Source organism: Bombyx mori, chromosome 25, assembly GCF_030269925.1.
Source record: "Bombyx mori chromosome 25, ASM3026992v2".
NCBI lineage: Eukaryota > Metazoa > Arthropoda > Insecta > Lepidoptera > Bombycidae > Bombyx > Bombyx mori.
The window spans coordinates 1875573-1900629 of NC_085131.1; the positions used below are offsets into that span (position 1 = coordinate 1875573).

The 25057-nt window shown below is 44.1% G+C and overlaps 2 protein-coding genes across 7 annotated transcripts in view; one reads left to right on the plus strand and one right to left on the minus strand.

Moving 5' to 3' along the window:
• Positions 1-12977, plus strand: part of LOC101742089 (tubulin polyglutamylase TTLL5) — a 42372-nt gene extending 29395 nt beyond the window's left edge. For all 3 annotated transcript variants that reach the window (XM_038020456.2, XM_062676038.1, XM_038020457.2), the window contains 10 exons: positions 855-1054; positions 1867-1939; positions 2275-2407; positions 2894-3098; positions 3489-3636; positions 6133-6273; positions 6346-6499; positions 8267-8433; positions 9339-9536; positions 10359-12977. In XM_038020456.2, the coding sequence (XP_037876384.1) occupies positions 855-1054; positions 1867-1939; positions 2275-2407; positions 2894-3098; positions 3489-3636; positions 6133-6273; positions 6346-6499; positions 8267-8433; positions 9339-9536; positions 10359-10503 (1564 nt within the window). In that variant the 3' untranslated portion in view covers positions 10504-12977. The remainder of the gene's footprint in view (positions 1-854; positions 1055-1866; positions 1940-2274; positions 2408-2893; positions 3099-3488; positions 3637-6132; positions 6274-6345; positions 6500-8266; positions 8434-9338; positions 9537-10358) is intronic.
• Positions 12978-14099: 1122 nt separating this feature from the next.
• On the minus strand, positions 14100-20930 carry Bmp-2 (bmp-2 protein). Of its 4 annotated transcripts, NM_001047041.1 has the most exon segments (5): positions 17078-17157; positions 17160-17215; positions 19403-19483; positions 19912-20576; positions 20651-20659. In NM_001047041.1, coding segments are annotated over 5 exon segments (891 nt in total).
• Positions 20931-25057: the final 4127 nt, after the last annotated feature.

A 25057-nucleotide genomic window follows, 5' to 3' on the forward strand; every position in this document is an offset into this window, starting at 1 on the left:
GCGTGTTTTTTAACGTTCTCGATAGCGTAAAAGTTAACTTAAATTTTGTATGCAGTTGGAACGTTTGCCTACGTTTGCCGCTAGGGGCGCTGTTCGAACTGCATACAAATTTAAGTTAACTTTTACGCTATCGAGAACGTTAAAAAACTCGCACTAAGCAAACTATGTATTCATCCCGACATCACCTCACGGGACCCCGGCTGACGACTACTATTATTCGCCCTTATTTCCCCAAGTTACTGGAAGTTCCACATTCAATTGCCAATAGCAGAAAGCTCTTCGGAACTCATGATGAAACATCCATTTGGAAGTACAGCAAGATTGAGACTATGATCTCGTGTCGGCAAGTGGAGTGTCCTGTGGACTATGAGTTAGCTCTCCTTGTAGCTGCCTAAGTATTTTCATTATTACGTGCTGCAATTTCATTTTTGATAACCCAATTAATATTCACTCTTCGGTTTTTACGATTCGTAGGAACAAAAGTAATTATACGGGTTTAATCTAGCGTTTTTTATTTACAGTTGCTGTGGTCACGGAGGACTGATGTATCATTTCTCGACATTTGAATATTTTGCTACCGTCTATTTTTCTACTAAAGTTATTATAAATTTTTAAGATTCATTTCGAAATGAAATTAGATTCAAAACCTGTAAAATTAGTTCAATAATTGTCGTGTGATAATTGGTGATCTTGCCGTGTGATCACAGAAAAGTTGGGAAGCTCATAATGGGTCATAAAGAATTATTAAATTCTGATAACATTAAATAATAGTCATCAGCCATTCATTCAATTATTTAAGAGAATTAAAATACTTTGAAAAATTAAAATACAGCAACCCCGCAAATAAATTGCAGATGCGACGACCCGAACGCTGGCAACATCGGTCACAAGTGGACGCTGTCGGCGCTGCTCCGGCACCTGAGGAAGCAGGGCCGGAACACCACGGCGCTGATGGCCGCCATCGAGGACCTGGTCGTCAAGTCCATACTGTCCTCGGCGCAGACCATCACCGCGGCCGCCAGGGTTTTCGTTCCCAATCACTTTAACTGCTTCGGTATGTTATCTGTTCCTACCGTTCGAACGCTCAGGTAGGACAGAGCAGATGAGCTCACTATCTACCTAATTATAAGCTAAAGTAATAGAAATAATGGGTAAATGCAATTTCACGTGTGTGACGTCATTTGGGGCCAAAACACTGAGTTAACCGTGAATTATACACTAATACACATCGCTTTTTTTCTTCGTCTTTTTCCTACCTATGCTGATAGCCTTGAGAGGCTATTTCAGCTTCACCCTAACATATAGGTGAGCTCACAGGGCTCAAACCGGAAGTGTTGCTAACACTGGTCCTGCAGAGAGTCTACCACCGAATCGGAAACGCGACCTACTGAGAAGATCCGACAAGAAACTCAGTGGGCTGTGTCTGTGGGATACATCGCTCAGCAACATATGACGTCATGCGTTGTGGTGGCTGCTGCATCATGGAGAAACGTTAGATCGGCTCCATACTGCATTAGCAAAATATGGTTCAGTCATTATAATTGTCAAAACTAGTTTATTGTCTGAGAAAATATGTATGGTTTTTACTTTAGCGTCTTTTCAATGTTGCACTGTTTGAAGAGAAAATAGACATATGTACATATTTATTTCTTCACGGCAGAAATAGGAATGGTTGTGGTACCAACCCATGCCGGCTCACAAGACGTCCTACTGCCATTATCATAGAGTTCTTATTGCCATTGCGGTCGAGCATACGACTATAGGACCTGATGGCAAATGGTCACCATCGCTCATGGCACCAGCAATTCGACCAGCCCGACTGCTGCTTGCTGTGATGTTATTATGTTTATTGTAATTTTGTCTCAGAACTTTTCGGCTACGACATCCTCATAGACGACGTGCTCAAGCCCTGGCTGCTGGAGATCAATCTGTCGCCCAGGTGAGATTACATTACTGGTGGTAGGACATCTTGTGAGTCCGCGCGGGTAGGTACCACTGCCCTGCCTATTTCTGCCGTGAAGCAGTAATGCGTTTACGGTTTGAAGGGTGGAGCAGCCGTTGTGACTATACTAAGACCTTAGAACTTATATCTCAAGGTGGGTAGCGCATTTATGTTGTAGATGTCTATGGGCTCCAGTAACCACTTAACACCGACTGGGCTGTGAGCTCGTCCCCCCATCTAATCAATAAATAAAAAATAAAAAATTCCAATTTTATTGGTTGGAAGTGTATATAGCGTGTGTGTATGTACGTCTCGTTGTCCGCGGCGCGCAGCCTGGCGTGCGAGAGCCCGCTGGACGCGCGCGTGAAGTCCGCGCTGCTGGCGGACACGCTGACGCTGGTGGGGCTGCCCGCCGTGCCCGCGCCCGCCGACCGCAGCACCTCGCTCAAGATGAGGATCGGCGCCGTGAGTACATGCCACCTCTATGAAACGCCGACACTCAAAATGTTATGCCTTTTTTTGTGTTAATTAAAAAAACTTTTTTTTTCCGATTACTGCCGTCCGTCCCTACGTTTATACTAATTTCTAAAAATAGCTATAAATTTAACATTTTTTTAAAATTATTTATTTTAAAAACTAATTTAAATTAATTGATACTTTAAAATACAACGACTGATAGAAAGCTTAAACCGGATAAGACCCGTCCTCGGAAACAGGCTGTAGACAGCGGGTGTTGAAAAAAATTATTTTTCTATTTTTTTGCATTGCACGTAATGTAACACATTTGACTAAGACGAGCGGGGTCAATGATCCCACATGACTGAACTGCTTTAGACTGCGGCTTCACGAAATATGTACTATTAAAACTATAAGTATTTATACTTAATTTTCAACTGTATATTGTCGAAACTAATTTCCAAATATCGAATATTTTATAAATGATTCCGCCAGTGTCGGCGCGTGCACTCGGCAGAGAACGTTTGCAACGGCAAGGGCAACGCGGCCGCCCCCGCCCCCGCCCCCGCCGCGGCGGGCGCGCTCAGCGGGGAGGAGGCCCGCCTCGTCAGGGCCGTGAAGGCGCAGTACCAGCGCCGCGGCGGCTTCGTCAGGATCTTTCCGAGCCTCAACTCTTGGCAGAAGTATTCTCAGTACTTGGGTAAGTTGTCATATGTATACTGTTTTAGAACTATGTCTGTAGACCTGCTCTTTTTTTTTATTGCCCTTGTAGGCAGACGATCATACGGCCCACCTGATGGTGAGTGGTTACCGTCGCCCATAGACCTCAGCAATGCCAGGGACAAAGCCAGGCCGCTACCTACCGCTCCGGGTAAATATTGTTCAAAGCTTCGGACATGTCGAACCAACACCCCACACCTCGTTACAAAGTAAATAGTGAAGGATTAAAATAACCATTTACTTTTATGTCCATAAGTGTCAGTAATTTTCAGTGGTAGACTGTGGCACATTCTCGACTACCTATAGGAAATGTAAAAATATTGTAGATAGCGTAATGATTAATAGATAAGGGTAATTGAATTTTGTGCAGATCCTGTGTCCGGTGTGCCGGTGTGCTCCACGTCCCTCCGGGGCGGCGGCGGGTACCCCGTGGTGTCCCACAACTACAACCTGGTGCTGCACGCGCATGCACTGCCGCGCACCGCGCCCGCCGCCTGCCTCACGCACACGCCCGCACGGTACGTACACGGCGCCCGCCTCACGCACACGCCCGCACGGTACGTACACGGCGCCCGCCTCACGCACACGCCCGCACGGTACGTACACGGCGCCCGCCTCACGCACACGCCCGCACGGTACGTACACGGCGCCCGCCTCACGCACACGCCCGCACGGTACGTACACGGCGTCCGCCTCACGCACACGCCCGCACGGTACGTACACGGCGCCCCGCCTCACGCACACGCCCGCACGGTACGTACACGGCGTCCGCATCACGCACACGCCCGCACGGTACGTACACGGCGCCCCGCCTCACGCACACGCCCGCACGGTACGTACACGGCGTCCGCATCACGCACACGCCCGCACGGTACGTACACGGCGTCCGCCTCACGCACACGCCCGCACGGTACGTACACGGCGTCCGCCTCACGCACACGCCCGCACGGTACGTACACGGCGTCCGCCTCACGCACACGCCCGCACGGTACGTACACGGCGCCCCGCCTCACGCACACGCCCGCACGGTACGTACACGGCGTCCGCATCACGCACACGCCCGCACGGTACGTACACGGCGTCCGCATCACGCACACGCCCGCACGGTACGTACCCGGCGCCCGCCTCACGCACACGCCCGCACGGTACGTACACGGCGCCCCGCCTCACGCACACGCCCGCACGGTACGTACACGGCGTCCGCATCACGCACACGCCCGCACGGTACGTACACGGCGTCCGCCTCACGCACACGCCCGCACGGTACGTACACGGCGTCCGCCTCACGCACACGCCCGCACGGTACGTACACGGCGTCCGCCTCACGCACACGCCCGCACGGTACGTACACGGCGCCCCGCCTCACGCACACGCCCGCACGGTACGTACACGGCGTCCGCATCACGCACACGCCCGCACGGTACGTACACGGCGTCCGCATCACGCACACGCCCGCACGGTACGTACCCGGCGCCCGCCTCACGCACACGCCCGCACGGTACGTACACGGCGCCCCGCCTCACGCACACGCCCGCACGGTACGTACACGGCGCCCCGCCTCACGCACACCCCCGCACGGTACGTACACGGCGCCCCGCCTCACGCACACCCCCGCACGGTACGTACACGGCGTCCGCATCACGCACACGCCCGCACGGTACGTACCCGGCGCCCGCCTCACGCACACGCCCGCACGGTACGTACACGGCGCCCCGCCTCACGCACACGCCCGCACGGTACGTACACGGCGCCCCGCCTCACGCACACCCCCGCACGGTACGTACACGGCGCCCCGCCTCACGCACACCCCCGCACGGTACGTACACGGCGTCCGCATCACGCACACGCCCGCACGGTACGTACACGGCGCCCCGCCTCACGCACACGCCCGCACGGTACGTACACGGCGCCCCGCCTCACGCACACCCCCGCACGGTACGTACACGGCGTCCGCATCACGCACACGCCCGCACGGTACGTACCCGGCGCCCGCCTCACGCACACGCCCGCACGGTACGTACACGGCGCCCCGCCTCACGCACACCCCCGCACGGTACGTACACGGCGCCCCGCCTCACGCACACCCCCGCACGGTACGTACACGGCGTCCGCATCACGCACACGCCCGCACGGTACGTACCCGGCGCCCGCCTCACGCACACGCCCGCACGGTACGTACACGGCGCCCCGCCTCACGCACACGCCCGCACGGTACGTACACGGCGCCCCGCCTCACGCACACCCCCGCACGGTACGTACACGGCGCCCCGCCTCACGCACACCCCCGCACGGTACGTACACGGCGTCCGCATCACGCACACGCCCGCACGGTACGTACACGGCGCCCCGCCTCACGCACACGCCCGCACGGTACGTACACGGCGCCCCGCCTCACGCACACCCCCGCACGGTACGTACACGGCGTCCGCATCACGCACACGCCCGCACGGTACGTACCCGGCGCCCGCCTCACGCACACGCCCGCACGGTACGTACACGGCGCCCCGCCTCACGCACACCCCCGCACGGTACGTACACGGCGCCCCGCCTCACGCACACCCCCGCACGGTACGTACACGGCGTCCGCATCACGCACACGCCCGCACGGTACGTACCCGGCGCCCGCCTCACGCACACGCCCGCACGGTACGTACACGGCGCCCCGCCTCACGCACACGCCCGCACGGTACGTACACGGCGCCCCGCCTCACGCACACCCCCGCACGGTACGTACACGGCGTCCGCATCACGCACACGCCCGCACGGTACGTACCCGGCGCCCGCCTCACGCACACGCCCGCACGGTACGTACACGGCGCCCCGCCTCACGCACACGCCCGCACGGTACGTACACGGCGCCCCGCCTCACGCACACCCCCGCACGGTACGTACACGGCGTCCGCATCACGCACACGCCCGCACGGTACGTACACGGCGCCCCGCCTCACGCACACGCCCGCACGGTACGTCCAGTGCGTAATGCGTTATTAACACTGCCCAATGTACAATTTCAGGTTAAAGCGTTACGAAGCGGTGAGCGTGACGTCCACGGCGCCGGCCATCAGGCTGTGCGAGCCGGCACCCCCGCCGCAGCACGACGCGCGCCGCGCCAAGGAGCTGGTGCGGGAGCAGCTCGGCGCCGGGATGACGCTCACGTCAGTACACGCGCTGCGGCCCCGGGGCTTGGCGTCGACTCGCGCGCCTCACCACACGCTCTGTTGTTGCAGTACGGGTGAGAGCCGGCGCTTGTTCGGCCTGTACTTGTCGCTGGTGCTCAAGAGGATCACGAGTGCTCACAGCTCGGCTGCGCGACACGCCGCGCTCGTCCTGCGTTTCCTGCGGCGAGCCTCAGCCGCGCTCCGCCTGCCCTACCACGTGCAGGTAGCCCTCCAGCACTTCCCATTCAGGATCAAATGCCATGGCGTTCAAATTGCAAATGGACCTTGATAAGTCTTACCTGCTCAGCTTAGTGCAAACTGAAGTGATAGTAAATGTTTTTTTTTTGGTCAGGAGGAAATTGCCGGACCTCCGCCCTCTACTGGGGACGGCGGGCGGAGTATGTCGGAGTCGAACCGACTAAAACCTCCTGTCGCTCAACAACCAACGTCCAAACCTCACATGAGACAGAACTCATGAAAAGGCAAAAGGGGGAAAGTGAAGTGCTTAGTGCGGAGTACATCTCTCCCATCACCCTCCCCCTCGGGACTGCGGACCGGCGGTCGTCGGCCCCACGACCACCAGCCCTCTCGGTCGACAGGCTATCCGGAGCCCGCCTAGATGGCGCCGGTTACAGTGACTTATCCTACGGAATACCCCGCTGGGTCAGAACCAGCGTGGGTCGAGGATAGCCGGCCTTCCATCACCTGGATGCTCTTGCGTAAAATGCGTGCAGAGCAGCTTGCACGTCGTTTTCTTAGGCCCCTTCGCCGGTCCCCAGGCCGACATGTGAGGGAGACTCGAAATACTTAGAGGGCCAGGGCTTGGGCGAGATCCGCCTCCCTGGACCCCGCTCGACGGCGGCGGGCTTGCGCGTCTCTAACGCGCCCCGCCGCCTCCTTCTGCGAGATGGTGCACTCGCAGAAGTCGAGCATCGCCTTACACGACTCGTCGCCGCCGAGCATCGATGCCACAACACTCGGCAACGACAAGTCGTTTCCTATTTTTGCGACGAGGACACGGCGCCACCCCTCCCATGCGGGGCAGGCGACGAGCGTATACTCTGCCGTGTCAAAGTCGCAATCACAATGGTGGCACTCTGCCATCGGCTCGGCTCTGATCCGGTGCAGGAACTCACCGAAGCAACCATGCCCAGTGAGCACCTGCGTGAGCCAGAAGGCGTCTTCTGTCACGATTCACCCAATCCACAAGGACTGGGCGAATCACCTCGACGGTCGTACGGCCAGCCGAAGGATCAGCCAGCCGTCTGGACCATGACTCCAGCACGGACCGCGGAGATTGGGCCCTCCGCGCTCTAACCACACTGGGGCTGGGACGCGCCACGCCCCGGGCACGAAGGTCAGCCCGCCACTGATAGTCAGCGGCGAGCGCCTCCGCTTCCAGAACCCAAGGCAGCGTCCTAGCCAGTACACACGCCGCCTCGAAGGAGATGGTGCGATAACCACGAATGACCCTGACCGCGATGGTGCGTTGCGGCTGTTGCAGCTGTTGCCACCCCCATGGCCAGGAACTGGCCCCACACGGGCGCCCCGTATAGGGCCATTGATCGCACCACCCTTGTATAGAGACGGCGCGTCACCTGGTCAGGCCCCCCGACGTTGACCAGAAGCCGACTTAACACGCCGGTCACCCCCAACAAACGAGGGACCAGGTTCTGAAAGTGAACACGGAAGGTCCAACGTCTGTCCAGAACGAGGCCGCATGGACGCATTTTATTCCGCACCATATGATAGGACCGCCCCCAATAGTAAATGTAGTGTACATTTATTGAAATATTCACTTTTTTTTCTCTTAAAAATACAGTTATTTCCGATTTGCTTGATTTGGCCACAATTAGTTTGTTATTTTGCAAGGCCAAACAGCATTAAAACCTTTAATGTCGGAAAAGTCCACTTGGAGTATGTGTAGCTGTGTGCAACACGCTCACACGTTTGGGCCAACCCGTCCCCCCAACCCCCGCCGTGTTCGCAGGGCCCCCCCGCCAAGATGTGCGACAAGGACCGCTGCGCCGTGATCGCCAAGCAGCTGAACGACTTCCTGTACATGTACCACCGGGAGACGGACCTCTGCACCGACGGCGAGGACCGCGCCGGTCGCGTCTCCAATATACACTTCGCGCAGTTCCTGTCCTCCGCCAGGTAACCTTACTTCGACACTTATACACAAATACAAGCTTCATGTGCCGCTCAAGCACCGGTCATCGTTCTCGTAGAACCCGTCGCTTACGACGAAGGGCTCGACGAATAAATTAACCCTCAGGCACAGCCCACTGAGTTTCTCGCTGGATCTTCTCAGTGGGTCGCGTTTCCGATCCGGTGGTAGATTCTACGAAGCACTGCTCTTGCTAGGGTCAGTGTTAACAACACTCCGGTTTGAGCCCCGTAAGCTCACCTACTAGTTAAGGTTACGCTGAAATAGCCTCTCAAGGCTATCAGCTTAAGTAGGGAAAAAAAAGAGCTCGCGTGTGCTATTATCATTACACCACTACCCACGTTACGAATACTTTAAATTAATTAACCGTTACAGAGCAAGCAAACGTCATATTCTATCTACTAATTAAAAATCGCAAATAATATTCAAACAAAGAGTTCATAGATCTCAGTAATATCGTTTACAAAATTCAAATTTTTTTTTTTCGATTTAATGTTCTGGCAACACACGTAAAAGGTGATGATGCTCCACCTCCGAGTAACGCGACTAAGAAGCCAGTAACCAATATTTTTTTCCTACCTATGCTGATAGCCTTGAGAGGATATTTCAGCGTAACCTTAACTAGTAGGTGAGCTCACGGGGCTCAAACGTTGCTGACATGCTAAGATGAACCCTAGCAAGAGCCGTGCTTCGCAGAATCTACCACCGGATCGGAAACGCGACCCACTGAGAAGATCCGGCGAGAAACTCAGTGGGTTGAGAATGTGGGTTAATAATAACTCGTCGAGCCCTTTGTCGCAACACGGGTTCGCCTAGGACGGTAACCGGTGCTTGAGGTACCTAAAATCACCGTTAATGGGTCGAGTAACCAATACCCGTTGGCGCTCTGCAGCGAAGCCGACCTGGAAGAGATCCTGCTGCTGGTGCTGAAGACTGACAAGTACACGATCAAGTTTCTGGGCGAGTCCCGGTGCCAGCTGTGCGTGGACATGCCGCCCGACAGGCTGGAGGGCGACGCGTGCCGCCCGCAGAGGCACGCGCTGCTGCGGCACCTCGCCGCGCTCGTGCCGGCCAGCAGCCGCCGCTACAGGTGCATAGGAACAACCTTGGGCCAAATTTTACACTAGTGCACTGGCATTTGAAACGCTATAAAACGAAAAAGCAACCAACTTTAAATACTACATATCATGTATTTTTTTAAGGAATTTTATGACCGGGTAACTATGACCTTTAGGTCTTATTTTAATTTTAATGAAAACTTCACTATCTCTTTTTTATATATAAAACATGGCATGGCATGAAATGAGATGCTATGGGATGAAATATCTCAGTAAAATGGTGGTAGGTTATTTACGGAGACTTTTAGTGGACGTTTTGGAGGACCCCGAGAAATTATGGCCAGCGGCTTACGTTCTATATTGCACATTTATGCACTTTCACAGATACTAAACAGTTAATAAACCACCGTTATTACACATTTAAACCTGAAGAGACACCAAATAGACAAAATAAAACAAATCACACAACTTCACTCCTTGCGTTCCCGCCAAAAAGTCCACTATCATGTATATTTTTCGTTTGTTTTATTATACGGCCATTGGTTACTCGACCTTTTGAACTGAATTTCATCATTAACGTGTCGTGGAACGACAAAAATTCAATGAGACGTAGCAGAGTTTTTAAGAGGGTCTGTGAAACCGTATCAAATGCCTTTCTAGGTTAATAGGTCACCGTTATCATTGGCTTGAACCCAATGAAGCAGTAAACTGGTAAAATGGCGTATTGGCAAGAACTCAGCAACGTCACCCTTTACATTCCCGCCAAAGGATCAAAGCAACCTCTGTCGGCTGCTATACTAAAGGATATTATTAAATACAATCACATTAATATTATTATCGTTTTATTATTACAGACCATCAATTGACTCCCAAAGCCGCTCAGAACCGGAGGATCGAGAGCACTCCCCGACCCCCCTCCCGAGCTCCGACATCGTCCTAAAAGAGTCACTCAAAGAAGAAAAACCTTTCACGCAAGCTCTCAAATACGCGAGGTCATAACATACAATGATAAATATAAAATTAGCCGTATTTTCAAAACATGGGTCTGCAGGCAACACTGAAGATGTTTTTTTTATTATACTGGCAATATTTGGCAATATATGTGTTCAGAAAACTGCAATAAACCAGTAATTTAAATTTAATTTCTAGATTCAAACATGGGTCTCTTAAAATCGTAGCGGGGATGTGACTGAAAGTTACGTTGACCCAACATTTTAGAGCCTCACAATTGTGTGACAACGTAGCTGGAAAGAATCTCAAATTGATATCAGTTTAGAACATAGTGTGTGTGTGTTGTGTTTGATCAAAATTATTAATGCGCATTCGTGCCGCGAGAGGGCGGTCGGGTAGGTAATTATCAAACTACCCTGAACTCTAGTCCCAATTAGTTAATACAATGGTCAGTGTTGTAAACATGAAGTTTGTATAGAAACCAAAGGTAAAAATACGCCTAACAGCTGCCGTTGCTTGTCTCTATCTAAAAAACTATTAGGATTTGTAGACTAATCTAAAACATTTCCATATTAATTTGTACTAACGAAAAAAGGGGTAAAGTCGATTCACAATGGCGAGACTTGCCTGCTGCGAACAACATGCGAGATTCTTCTAATATTTAAACAAAATTAATGTACTTAGATAGATGTATCTTTGAAATATCAGTAATATTTATATTCACTTTTACGCGCGGCTTCATTCGCGTTAATATACAAAGAAAAACCGCTTGAATAGTATAATTTTTTGTGAATGGATAGTGCAGTGGCTTTTTCTGACAATGTGCGCGCGTAACTAGGACCGGTCGTGCAGTTGAGGCGTGTATGCGTGACAAACTCACTTTCGCATTTATAGTATTAGTATGGATGTAGATATATGAGGTTACTAAGTCAAGTTATAGTTACCACGAAGGTGCTGCGATCAGTGACGTCACTTGTGGTCCCTCGGGACGGATGTTACAAGTCGGCGGTACTTACGTCAGAAATAATACAAGTAATTGTGATTCTAAATCTTAATGATGAATATTAATCGTTTAAGAGTAATTTATTCATTAGCTTTCGTTTGTTTGATGCTGACTTAAATTTCAACATTTTGCCTGAAAACTATTTTTGTAAACACTTGTAATGCGTAAAGTATATTACATACATAGACAAGTATATTCGTGTAGATTCATGGAAAATTGTATTTATTTTTATCGGAAAGTATAAATTAGAAGAGTATTTATTTACATTAGTACATGCCTTAAACGCTAGCTTTACATGCAACGAAATTACAATTTTTTGATATAAAATAGATATTTGTAGCGAGTTTGAACATATTATTCGTGTTCCTCACTAAGTATATTGTAGCATTTGTAGTCTCCTAAATTATCTATAAAAATGTTTTTGTGTTTTATTAGATTTTCCTGCATTTGTTTGAAAAATTTAGTTTAAAATTTTTTGAGGGTACTTAAATATTTAATTTTATTTTGCGGTTGTCTCGAGTATATCTGGTTAATATTGTAATAGTTGATCGTTGTTAGTGCATCTCTAGCATTTATGTAAAAAATTCCAGTTTTTGTATTATACAAATTTTGCATGATTTCAAATATTTATATAGAAATACTAAACTAGGTATCTATAAGAACTTGACACACAATGCTAGTCGTTACTCTCTTGCACATAATATTCACTAACACAAAATAATATATGAGAAAGGAATATTTATATTCAAAATATATTATTGAAAAGAATCTATTAAGTTAAATTTAGGTATTATTATTTGTTGGATTTAAAAAAAAAATTTCAAGAACTGCCGTCCTTCGACTTATTATTTTGGTTGTTTTTAATTTATTTTATAATTGTAAGTTTTATTGTATGCCGCGTGAATCGAATAAGGTTATTACTATATCTGATGTAAAAAAAAATATATTTTTGGAATGAAAAAAAAATTACAAATAAATAAATTCTGGAACTTTTTTTTGTTTAAAACTTAATTCCGATAATTAAATGAAATAAAACAGATAAATGTGCCGTCTTGTTATTGTACGTAAGAATATGAAATGTCGGATCTACTACAAAAAAATATTTAAATGCATTCTTTAATTACGAGTCGACCTTAATCCAGAGCTCCCCCACCCCAGTAGTAATTGCCGAAGCACAAAGTGAACTCTGCGATTGTCTTTATCATAGAATTATTATTTTGTTTGAAACGCATAGAACAACTCGGAACATAGTTTTAGCGCAAAGCAAGAATGTGTCTGTAATTTAAAAAAGCAGTATTTTCATAGACATGTATAAACGTTTTCATTTTGGCTTAATTGTAATTCGCAATGTTACCATGACCGGTGCCATAGATAACATTTCCAATTTATTGTAACTTTATTTGTTTCAGTACAAATTTTGACTTTTAGTGAATCTCAAATCGATTATTCAACTCAAATCTATAATTATATTGATTACATTTATGCTTTTTGAAAGATGCTGATTAAATATTGAGAAATATTTTATTGTTTTTATTTAAATGACGCTTGCCCAGAACCTCTTCATTCTGTTTCCTTTATAAAATATATTGAGCGAGTGCTTCATTGGGCGCAATAGTTGTAGTTACAATTACTGCATGAAGGGTTTCCATCATGACGAGAACAGTTCGTCCAGGAACAAAGTAATAAAAGCAATTCTTCAGACGGCGATATGCGTAATTCCGGCGCGAAGCAACACGCGTCTCGGTTTGGGAGGATGGGAACGCTGTTATCACAATTCGTTTTCGACCTCACGTCTTAAGCTTTTAGGCTGCACGCCCGCTATTATGTCTTGTGGACTTCTAAAAACACAACTGTGACCACTACAGTCTAAAGCATCTAAAAAAAAGACGTGTGGCATTCTGAGACTGCCGCGGTAAAGCTATTGCATAGCGTTTTTTATCAACTTATGCAATTATAAATCGACAATAATAATTTAACATTAAAACAACAATAAGATAAGGCGAGAAACTCAGTGGGCTAACTTTCAATGAATTTGCTACATTGTGAGTATTCCATTTTGACCGCGCACTCACTAGAGGGCGCTACATGGGATAGAGACACGCCTTTGGATGCTAGTTCTAACTCTCATTCGCCCAGAATCAACGGTTTAGCTAGTTTATTTTTAATGCCACTCCTATCACTGAATGAGTAGTAGTAGTAATAAAATTCTTCGACTAAGCGATAGAAAATGGCACGCCCAACGCATTGTAATGTGATACAATTTTCTATTTTAAAATTCCGTTTGTCGCCGATAGATGGCGCTTGACGCAAAAACTGAATCGCGCTATCGTTGTGTTACCCACGAAATTATATCACACATTTTGATAGTACCTGAATCGGTGTTTAGACTTCTTACTTTAAACAGTACACAAGCGCAACGTGTGAATATGTTGAACGCGAGCTACATAGTAGGTGTAGTGAGGGTGTAAGGTTTTTTTCGTTACAGAATTTCATGATTCCGCTCTCAAGCCGCGCTCAAGGCCCGCGATAAAATCTATGCCAATAGCTTAAAAAACAATAATGCAATCCGCTTTTCTGAATTTCACTTGTGTTACCTGACTAATGTTCTAAAACAGGGATGATTGGAAAATAAATACACAAATTCCACATTAACAACAACAAATTTATTGTCCACTCGAAAAACCGATTACGACGTAACAGGTTTGAATCCTCGAGGGTGCATTGAATCATAAGAGTCCTGGTCCATTGCCACAACTGATGGACGCTCACAATCTCATCCGGCCAACCATTGCCTGTAAACATAATAATATCTGTTAACAAACAATAACCCGAAATTTAGTTATCGATCGACGCCAAACAAAAACAACAGCCCGTAAACATTACAGTTCTTTAACGAACTGTCGATGTCACAATCAAAAATCGGTTGTCTGTAAAGTCGGTTTACTGACGATAGTTGAACGTGACAACGTCATAAGAAAATACGCCTCAGAGCGAGGTAACGCCGCACGAGTCATGTTTTTTCGTGCGTGCAGCCGGCTCCAACGAATTATAAGACGTTGTCACGTCAAAAATTGAAAACTATTGCCGTTACGATTCGTAATGTACAACTTCTTTTGATAGTCAGAATGTAAAAGACGTAACGTTTTCGACGTGACTGTACAGCTGCGTATTCGATCACCGTTTTATTTGAGCGCACACTTTACGTTGCTCGATGGCCGTACTTACAATTTGTGTATACGTTTTCCTGTGTCTTCGTCTGTCGCCGCCTATTTAGTGCGTAAGGCTTCTGTTAGCATCGAGTACGCATCGCCGCCCGAACGTTGATCCGCCACTAACTATCTGAAAGGACTCTGGGACGCACAGGCGACGCTCAACGCCGTTAGTCAAATTAGATTACAGAGCATTCCGAAACGATCGCAGAACACGCACCACGAGCCTTTATCGTTACAACACAAAACGCTTATAGAAACTATGCGGTTTAGCGTGCCCGTTTTTTTTTTGTATAAATCGCCAGTTTTTACGTTGAATTGTTTATGAGTTCAGACATCAACGCGTAATGCCGTACCGTCATTTCTATCGATATGTTCCATGCGTGGATAACGTCATAAGCAACGGGTCTGTTTTGTAACAATATATATGACAATTGGTGTCCTCATATCCCAACGAGGATTAGACACTGGGGTAAACAATAAGACTTCCACGCTGACACTCCAAAGGACCGGACGTGTCACTGTATATCGCCCAAGACCCAAAATTATCCGTAAATTACTATAGTATTCGATTCCGCTAACGTCCTTTGATTTTTCACGAACTAAAACTGTATTTAAACCGATTTATTAACGGCCGCTTTGCAATATCCTTGACGAGAATGTTAATGTGAATATTTGTCGTGTATTGTGTTGTTTCATTGCGATAAAGGCTCTAATTCCATAGTAACTTCCGTATCACACCTTCCAAATCTCGTAAACGTATCGTTCTAAATGATCGTGTGCTCTGTAATCTGTTTCATAAGCAGAAATCTGGGATGCGTCCTCTGTTCTAAAGTCGGTAGGTAATCAACGTATGCCCTTGTAATATATTTATACCAAACGGCTTATAGAAATATTTGAAGCGATCTTGTGGGTAGTCGTTTTAATATCGAAAGATAGAATTTAAAATTAGTTTATTTTATATGTGAAAATTATTATTTGAACGCATCCCTTATATAACTATACGAATAGTCACTGTAATCAGTTTAATGTAATATTACCACAACCAAGCAATGGGTGTTTTTTTTGCTGAGATAGAACTTAAATGCGTCAACCGTAAAACGTGTCATAACTGTCCTCAGAGAGACCGGTCACTATCGACATACTCCGACAAACCATGCTGAATATGCTGACGTTTGAGCGATGCTACTCTATATAATCTAAATTGAATTGAAAATCAGACGTTTATTCGCGCTACTTGACGATTGGTAATTTTAAAAGGCGCATGTAATCCGTCCATTTACCGAGCAAGCAATACCTTGAGCTGTACATAGATTACAACAACACCGCTTTATAATGATGCAATAATTTAAATAAACCGCAAAAGTAATGTACGTAATTAAGATAATACATAAACAAAGGCGTAAACGATGAACAAAATGTATCATAATCGTTCTCAGACTAGTATGTGGTAAATTTTACGCAATCTGTCTTTCTAAGCGTAAATATCCCCAGGCTGGTACGAAAACCAGAGCGAAACGATTTTTAGAAAAATTTGAAACTGACCCGTTTTTATTATATCCAAAAACTCGAGTCAATTTTGGGCTTAAGAGCTCGCCCAATCCACAAGAGAGCGAAGACTCTCGTTAGGCCCAGAAATATCAATTAGGAGCGGATAACATAGTGCGTTAGTCCTTCTTTCTCAACAACTAGGCCAGATTTCGCGTCACTGGGTTTGTTTTATTAGAACGACATTGATGCGGACTTGTGATTGTTTAAACAAGAAAGCTTTACGCAGACACGTAATAATAAATTTATGGATAAGCTCGTTATGATCTTCCGAGGTCGTGCAATTTGAATCAACTGCTTATCTTGTGGGGTTAGGTTATATTTCAAGTCAGTATTTTATCCTTAACGGCTTGGACGCTAAATTGCTAATGTTATATGGGACGACCGGTCGGCAGTGTTGGAAATAGTGAATCGCAATTGGACGTCTAAATAGATACGCATCGTCAAGAATAGCCGGTGGCGTATGGCCCGAAATCATATTCAAATTTAACGCCACGGTATCGTTTGCATTAATAAAACAATTCTCTACATACTTTCAGATTAATATATAGTCTCTCAAGTTCTATCGGGCTTAAAAAACACCCGTTGTAAAGCAACGAAGAGGAAGCTGAACGGGGCAACTAACAAAACATGCAGATTATTGTCGGGGATGTGTATATATAAGTGAAAACTTTCGATTCATTAACGATTTTAATTCCACAGATAGACAATTACATTTTGAAACAAGTATATTTTTACATTTTTTCTAGGGAAGAACGTCAACATCATATAATTGATTTAACCTAATCTGCGTCTTACGTCAAAAACATAAGGTTTGTTACAAAATGAAGGCGATTCGTCTTGATTGTTCTCATTTATTTAATTAAAAAACGATTGACATAATTCTAATTAACTTATAGACTATAGACGTGTGGTCCTGAAGTTCGTGGTCAGTGGCGGCTAGTACCGGCGCGGGCCGACGCCCCCGGACATGTCGCGGCCCCGTGGCGCTCCGCCCCCGCTACACACAACACACACCGTGAGCCATCAGCCCCGACACAACCGACACCCGCTCGGCTTATAGTGGACCAGCGCCCTCCCTTGTCGCTCATCGCTTCATCGACGCACGCATCAGTTATATCGACATGTCTAACACATTATTTCCACTATACTCAGAGAGGCGTCCAACGGTTCCGTACAATATTAAAAAAAATGACCATTTTATTTAGAAATTAAGCAGTGTACTAAACTTTCTTTTAAGGTAAACACACATCGATTAATTCCGATTTATTATATATCCCTTCGTTATATTTTTCTTGCAGTTAGTAGTTGTTTTCTAGTAGTATCGTCAAAAGGTCTTTTTCATCAGTTTCTTTTAGTTATATATTGTTCACCAGATCCTAAAAAGTTTTGTTATGTTCATTGAAATTAACACAAACAATTTTCGTAAGATCCTTGCTTTTTTTGTACAAACAACTTTCTAGAGCAGGGCTATGCAAAACGTGACCCGCATGCGGTCTCAAATTAGTGCGACCCTTAAGAGTGTTTAACATTTAAAATTCGTAACGCAATAAAGAGAAAATTAAATAACTAATTTTGTATAAGTGTTCTAGCATTTAGTTTTCATTAAAGATGTGAAAAGGCATTTCATGTAATTTTCGGCCATAAACATCCATAACTTGCACAGCCTTGATATAGGTATATGAAGGGGGTTTTATGAAATTATTGCAGCTTATTAAAAAACATTCACTTGTACACTAGTGTCCGAAAGATCAGATAAAATAACAGTATCACCGAAATCACCCTCAGTATGAAAATGGTCATTATTCTTTAATTTAAAATTAGAAAGACTTATTGGGAACTTCTCACACTCAACGCATACCAGTACTTATCATTTCGTTCTATACGATCTTCAACTGGCAAGTGAACAAGTGACTAGGACATACTTGAAAGCAGGGATTGCCAAAGTGGACATTATCACCCCAAGGGGTCTACGGTTTCCCAGGGGTCGACATATTAAATGAAAACTGATTTAGGTGGCGTCGACAAGGTCTTCAAATCAACCTCTATTAATTAACACAAGTTCCTGTTTAAAACTTATAAAGGCACAGTATAAGTTGTGTTATGTGTACCAATTTTGATGAGAAAATAAAATATGTCAAATTTACTCAATTAACCAACTGGAAAGTTCCTAAATTGATAAGTATTTGATAAGTATTTCATAGGAATTAAAACTAGAGATTTTTAAAGTCTTAAAGTCTACATTGATCTGAATTTGGAATAGGGTCTCTTTCCCAAAATAGTTCGGGAATCCCTGAGATAGAGTAGCAATCTATTTTTTTAATAAATAAATAAAAACAATTCTTTGTATTGAAAGTGGTTTGTGTTCAGTAAATCCACTTTGAATATTAGGAGCATTAGCTGTTAGTACAAATAAAATGGGGTTTTGATAATGTGGGCAGCAATATTCAAATTTTCCATTTTGTCAATTAATTTTCCACTCTACAGAACAAACATTGATGAGATAATTGCCAAATTTCAGTACTAATATGGTTGACGAAAATGTATAGCTACAACCAGATTTGTTTGTTAGTACAATTAGCAAATATCCTACTGTAGCATTTTATAAGTGTTATTGAGTACTTCTTACTATTGTCTAATATTAGCAGTAATTTCATTATTCATAGAATCTATTGTGGTAATTATAAATTTCTAAATAAGACCTGTGGTTCTATATGCATTAAATGGGTCTAAAATTGCAACATGTAACTTTTTTTTAAATCGAAAGCTTTCCAGTTGATAAACTTTAGACAATCTTGTGGATTCATTGTTAGGCTGCTGTGCAGAAACCTACAAAGACTTGTTTTATAAAATGGTTGTCTCACCCTTCCAACTGGAACACACAACTTCTCCACATCGAGAATACACATGATATACTTGCGACTTTGCCAATAACCCCTAACAGCAATAAAAAGAATAGCAGTGCTGGTGTGATGGCCAAGAATTCATTCTCTGGTGAATCCTGTATACGATTCTTACAACACCCAAAGCAAAAAATGTTAGGTCCCATTTTAAGCCACACAAAATAAAGTAATGCTAGTGTATTTCTGTGTGGTAATCATTCTATTTTTTTATAGCTTCTGGTTTTTTATTTATATCACTGTTCACTTGCCAGCTCATAAGTAAAATATAGTTTTCTTTAACTCACCGTCCCAATGGAGGTTGCATGTATTGTGGTACATAGTGATCTCTCTCGTAACCTCCGGCCACTGGAGCTGGACCTCCACGCCTGAAATGTTTACATACAATTTAATTGATAATGCTTACACAAGTAAACACATTATTCGTTTTGTTACACTGGCATGTACGTTGTTGTTATACTTATTGGTAATCAAAAACACCACAAAAAGAGAGTCATTTGTATTCTGTTTTTAAGTTTTAATAACACTATATTATAAACTGTTTGTACTAAGGTTAGTTTAATATCAATTCGGCAACTTTCCCACCAGAGTTGCATTTTCTGCAGTGCAGATTGTGGTCCCTGAATAATCTTAACTCGATAATCATAACCTACATTAAATCACTGGTTACTATCACCATAATGGATTTAGAAAATTACATGTGTATTTTTATGAGCGTGGTGCTACTAGATTATTTATAAATATAATGGAAGAGACAAAGAAAAAGGAATTAAAGATTTAGATTGTTGTGACTGACCCGGAATACATGGGGGCAGGTGATCTTCGGCTGTACATGTCCCCGTTAGGTATGTGGTGAGCAGGTCTCGGGCGTTCATACTGTGCGCGCTCGTCGTAGTGGCGGTCGTCATAGGGAGGCTCATCGTAACGTCGCGTACCCTCCACCACTGAGATGTGATTCTGGTAGCGTTCGTCAGGGTAAGCAGGCGCCGGCGGTGCATAAGCGTCCCTAGGGCCGCGATCCATCAGCGCGAACCCACGCCGGTCCTCGCCGTACGCATAGCGCTCGTCATAGGGCGCCGCCGGCGGACCGCGTTCGTAGCCGCGCACCGGACCTGGCCGGTCCCTCATGTATGGTGCGTCCCGAGGCGGGGGCGCGTGTCGCACGGGGCCGCCTCCGCGACGCTCCATGCCACCGCGCATGGAACCTCGTCCACCGCGACCGCCCCCACGCTGCCCGCGTTCTTTGATGCGACCGCGCTCCACGGATATAACGCCGCCGTTAAATGTAGAGTTATGAAGCGCGCGAATCGCCGCTGCCGCTTGTTCCTCTGTCTGCATATGCACGAACCCGCACCGGTTCATTATATCACACTCTGTGACGACGCCGAAACGCTCAAACAGCTTTCTTAGGTCCTCCGGTTTGGAGCCCTGCGGCAGGCTGCCGACGAACACCTTCGTTTGCTGCGAAATTGTGTACCGTTAAATTTTCGTTTCACCAGAATAGCTTGATATGATACGGAATAAAATGAACTCACCGGCACCATGATCACTGATTTATATCACTTCCAAGAAATTATGTCTATTAAATGTTACGTTAATATTTAAAAAAAAACGAGCGCACTAGTCTCAAGTCACCCGACGCAATTAAAGTAAGATGGCTACCGGAAATAGGGATATATCCCGATACAAGTGAATACTCGATACCTACTTTTAGTTCGATACTAGTACTGACAGAATAATCAATACTGCGATACCTACTCAATATCGATACGGAGAACTGTGAATCGAACATAGAGTTAGTATTTTTATTAACTCCATGGAATCGAACGAAGAAATAAAGCAAACAACTGTCTATTTAGCCGGAACGCGAGGAGTGAAGTTGTGTGATTTGTTTTATTTTGTCTATTTAGTGTTTCTTCAGGTTTAAATGTATAGTAACTATGGTTTATTAACTGCTTTGTATCTGTGAAAGTGCACAAATGTGGGAAAATCAAACAAAGCCGCTGAACATAACTTCTCAGGATCCTCCAAGAAGTCCACTGAAGAAGTCTCAGTAAATGACCACCGTTTTACTGAGATTATATTTCATACCATATCATATCATCTTATTTCATTTCACTTCATATTATCATTTTTCATAAAAATAAGAATTATAAATTAAAATAAGACTTGACCTAAAGGTCTTAGTTACCAGGTCATCCCTTAAAAAAGAAAGCAACGCAACAAACTACTAAACCTTGGGTTTACTTGTACCTTGTACCTATGTACTTACAATATTTATTTTATTACTTGTACTTATTTTCCGAAGCTGGAACAACGGTATCGTAACCAAAAAACCAATTAAGCTCAAAATGTCTAGAGCTAGTACGTGGTTTTATTATGTGGAATTGGTTTATAAACTTATAAAATAACTTCGCTATTATGAGAGGTTTATGCACTTAATACTCTCATTCTGTAATCTGAGTTAATACTGTATTTACTTTAAATTCTTATGTAGCTGCTTTTATATACAATATGTTAAAGATATACAAAAGAACAACGAGACTCAAGAATATTTTAAAATTATTTAATTATCCAATGAATAAGTAATAAATCAATACGACTGGGTATTTACATAATATATTGTTGCCCAAATGTGTAGCTATTTTATGGTTACCGGAATTTGGACATGGAAAATGGAGTAAGAACGGTGGGACTTAAAATAGTGGGGCAATTTTCAAAGGCTGGCTTAACAATTTTCTACGCTTTTCACGAAAGATTAACTGGTTAGTCGTTCTGACTTCACTAAACTCAGCGCTAAATTTAATCAGAAATAAGCAAGTGACAAGTTGTATGTTTCTTTGCACATTTACTAAACTCAATAAATAGACAAAATCATCTTCAATCTCAGTTCACTTTTCAATTCATGAAACATTTTCTGTGAATATGGCAATGGGTTTCTTGGTAACGCTATTGTGTCAGTGTTGAGTTTAAAAAAAACTTAAATTTTATTAGGCTTACGAAAAATGATATGTAGTGAAATAAGGTCAAGTTGAATTATTTATGAATGTAATAAATTGGGATAAAATGAAGTGAAACGAGATGAGATGAAATGAAATAAAGCCTACGTAGAATGATGGTTATTTTATTAAGATTTATGTGGGTGTTCAAAAGAACCTAAGGAGCTACGTCCAACATATATGGTTCATTTTCAAAATTTTTACACGTACACAGATTCTTCACACTTAATAAACCACCGTTATTACACGTTTAAAGCTGACCAAAAACTAAATTAACAAATTAAAACAATTCACGAACACAGCTTTGCTCCTCGCGTTCCCGCCAAAAGCCTATCACCATTCTTTCTGGCAAAGGGATACAGCCAGTTTTTTAATTATAATACCGTAAATATTGTTTTGGTATCTGAAAGTTAAAATTAGTAGATAAGCATTTACAATTTTTACACGTAGGTACACAGATTCTTCACACTTAATAAACCACCGTTATTACACGTTTAAAGCTGACCAAAAACTAAATTAACAAATTAAAACAATTCACGAACACAGCTTTGCTTCTCGCGTTCCCGCCAAAAGCCTATCACCATTTTTTCTGGCAAAGGGATACATCCTTTTTTTAATGATAATACCGTAACTATTGTTATGGTATCTGAAAGTTAAAATTAGAAGATAAACATTAACAAAGTAATTTATTAGGTTAATAGTTTATTAACCTAATAAATTAGTTAATAGTTTATTGGGTTAATAGTCTACATTAAATGGCCCCAAGCTAGAGTTTTTTACTGCTGTTTCACGGCTACGGCTAAATCGTGCGAGATTGTGACACATTTACTGACTTGGACCAAAAATACGAACCCCAATTCTGTATTTTAAAACTCAAGATTATTAATGATTGGAGTCTAGTCACTAGACTAACGATGCATTCAAAACAATAGGCCAAGACAGACATAAATAATTCCATTCCAATTTTCTTTTATGGAGAGTAGAACTATCATCTACTAGGGTAGTTCCATCCTTCGTGCTTTCTTTATTACATTAATGGGAACGAATGGTGATAAGTGTACAGAAGAGCTTCAGCTCTTAACATAGCATATGGCGATAGCTATAGAGCTATAGAGCTATCCCCATAGATACAACCCACTGAGTTTCTCGCCGGATCTTTTCAATGGGTAGCGTTTCCAATCCAGTGGTAGATTCTGCGAAACAGTGCTCCTGCTACTGTTAGCAAATTCACTCAGGTTGAGTCCGTGAGCTCACCTACCTGTCTGGATGTAGCTAAAATAGCCCCCTAAGCAACCAGCCAATAGGTAGGAAATTTTTTTTAGCTATAACTGTGTAAAAACCGTCATCCGCCTTGAGACATGAGGTCGAAGCCTCAACTGTATTGTACAACATCAATCAGACAGCGTTTAATATACATATTGGTTTCATGCTTCAGTGGTAATATACCTGAAAAAGAACAAAACCAAGATTCGTGCCGATTTTTCTAGAAATTATTGAATTCTTTCGAAAATGAGACAAAGTCGTTGTACGTGGACTTTCATAAATACCACCAAAGTCTCAGTAGAATTCTACCATTTCAACCAATTTCAGTGTGCTTAGTGCGAGTTTTTTAACGTTTGCCTACGTTTGCCGCTAGGGGCGCTGTTCCAACTGCATACTTTAATTAACTTTTACGCTATCGAGAACGTTAAAAAACCACACTAAGCACACAGATAAATAATTTTCATTTCGTTCCAGTGTATTTTACTTTTCGTTTATTAGACATAGTTTCGGCTTTGTTATGAAACAAAATCATGTAATAAAGAATTAAATGAAGTAAGGCGTATTTTATGCTGGCATGGCTGAGTATTGCCAACCTGCCTATTTCTGTCCCGTAGCAGTCATGAATTCTGTTTTGGAGAGTGGGACAGCCCTTACAATAAATAAATAATAGATTAAAAAAAACTAAAATACGCACTTTTATAGAAAATGCAACTAAAAAATAAAAAATTAATTTATGGTGAAATTTGTTTTTTTTTTTAAACTATTATTTATTTTTAATTTTTTAGTCATTTAGATGGTACTTCGTCCCGCCCCGGTTCAGCTGCAGCTTCAGCAGAAATTACAAAAAAGCGGAAGTATTCGGGTTTGGGGTCTTCTTATTCTTTTTTGCCTTTCGCGGTCGAGACGATGGGCCCTTGGGGCCCTGAAGCAAAGAAATTTTTAACAGAAATCTCCAAACGCTTGAAGGAGGTTACACATGATGCTAAGGCTGGCTGGTACTTTGCACAGAGAGTGAGTCTGGCTGTCCAACGAGGCAACGTAGCCAGTATCTTGGGGACTGTGCCTCCTTCAAGCGCGTTGGAAGATCTGTTCTACTGTGTGGGTTGAGTTATGTTAAATTATTTTGATTTGACTGTTTATTAATAAACGATCTTGTTAATTAGGAATTTTTTTAGTTTAAGTACCATTTTGTATTAAAAATTATTCATTAATGTACATTCAGGCAAATACTACAGCTTCCAATTATTCTAAGTAAAAAAATATGAATTTGTTGTTATGAGTGCCGAAAGTACTTAATTAACGGGTCTAATTACGTCAAATTTCGAGTTAATCCGACGTTTTGAAGGGCATAAAAGTCATGTTCAAAGATTCCGTTACATACCAACATCGATACTAACTTCAGTATGAGGCTAATAAAAGCGTATCAAAAATGAGACTTCGATCACTGATTTCTTTCTCAAGGCGAGTGACTTTGTGATGACCATGGGTTGCGGTCTGCCATCTTAGTAAAAGTATTTCTGATCTTTAAGCTAATGTTCATAAGCAACGATGACCTTTACACTGTTTCATGAGTGACTGACTCGGTGGTGCAGAAGTTAGCGATCCTGATTATTGCATAGAGGATCGTGGGTTCAATTTCCAAATCGGGTAAACATTCTGTGATGAACATATTTGTTTGTT

What these genes read in the sequence shown, in the direction of transcription:
- Bmp-2 (XM_038020203.2), bottom strand. An exon ending in CCTGCCCCCATGTATTCCGG is followed by an intron (nt 19,484 to 19,911) that starts GTCAGTCACAAC and finishes TAAACATTTCAG; the next exon opens with GCGTGGAGGTCCAGCTCCAG. An exon ending in ATGCAACCTCCATTGGGACG is followed by an intron (nt 17,216 to 19,402) that starts GTGAGTTAAAGA and finishes TGTTGTGTGTAG; the next exon opens with CGGGGGCGGAGCGCCACGGG.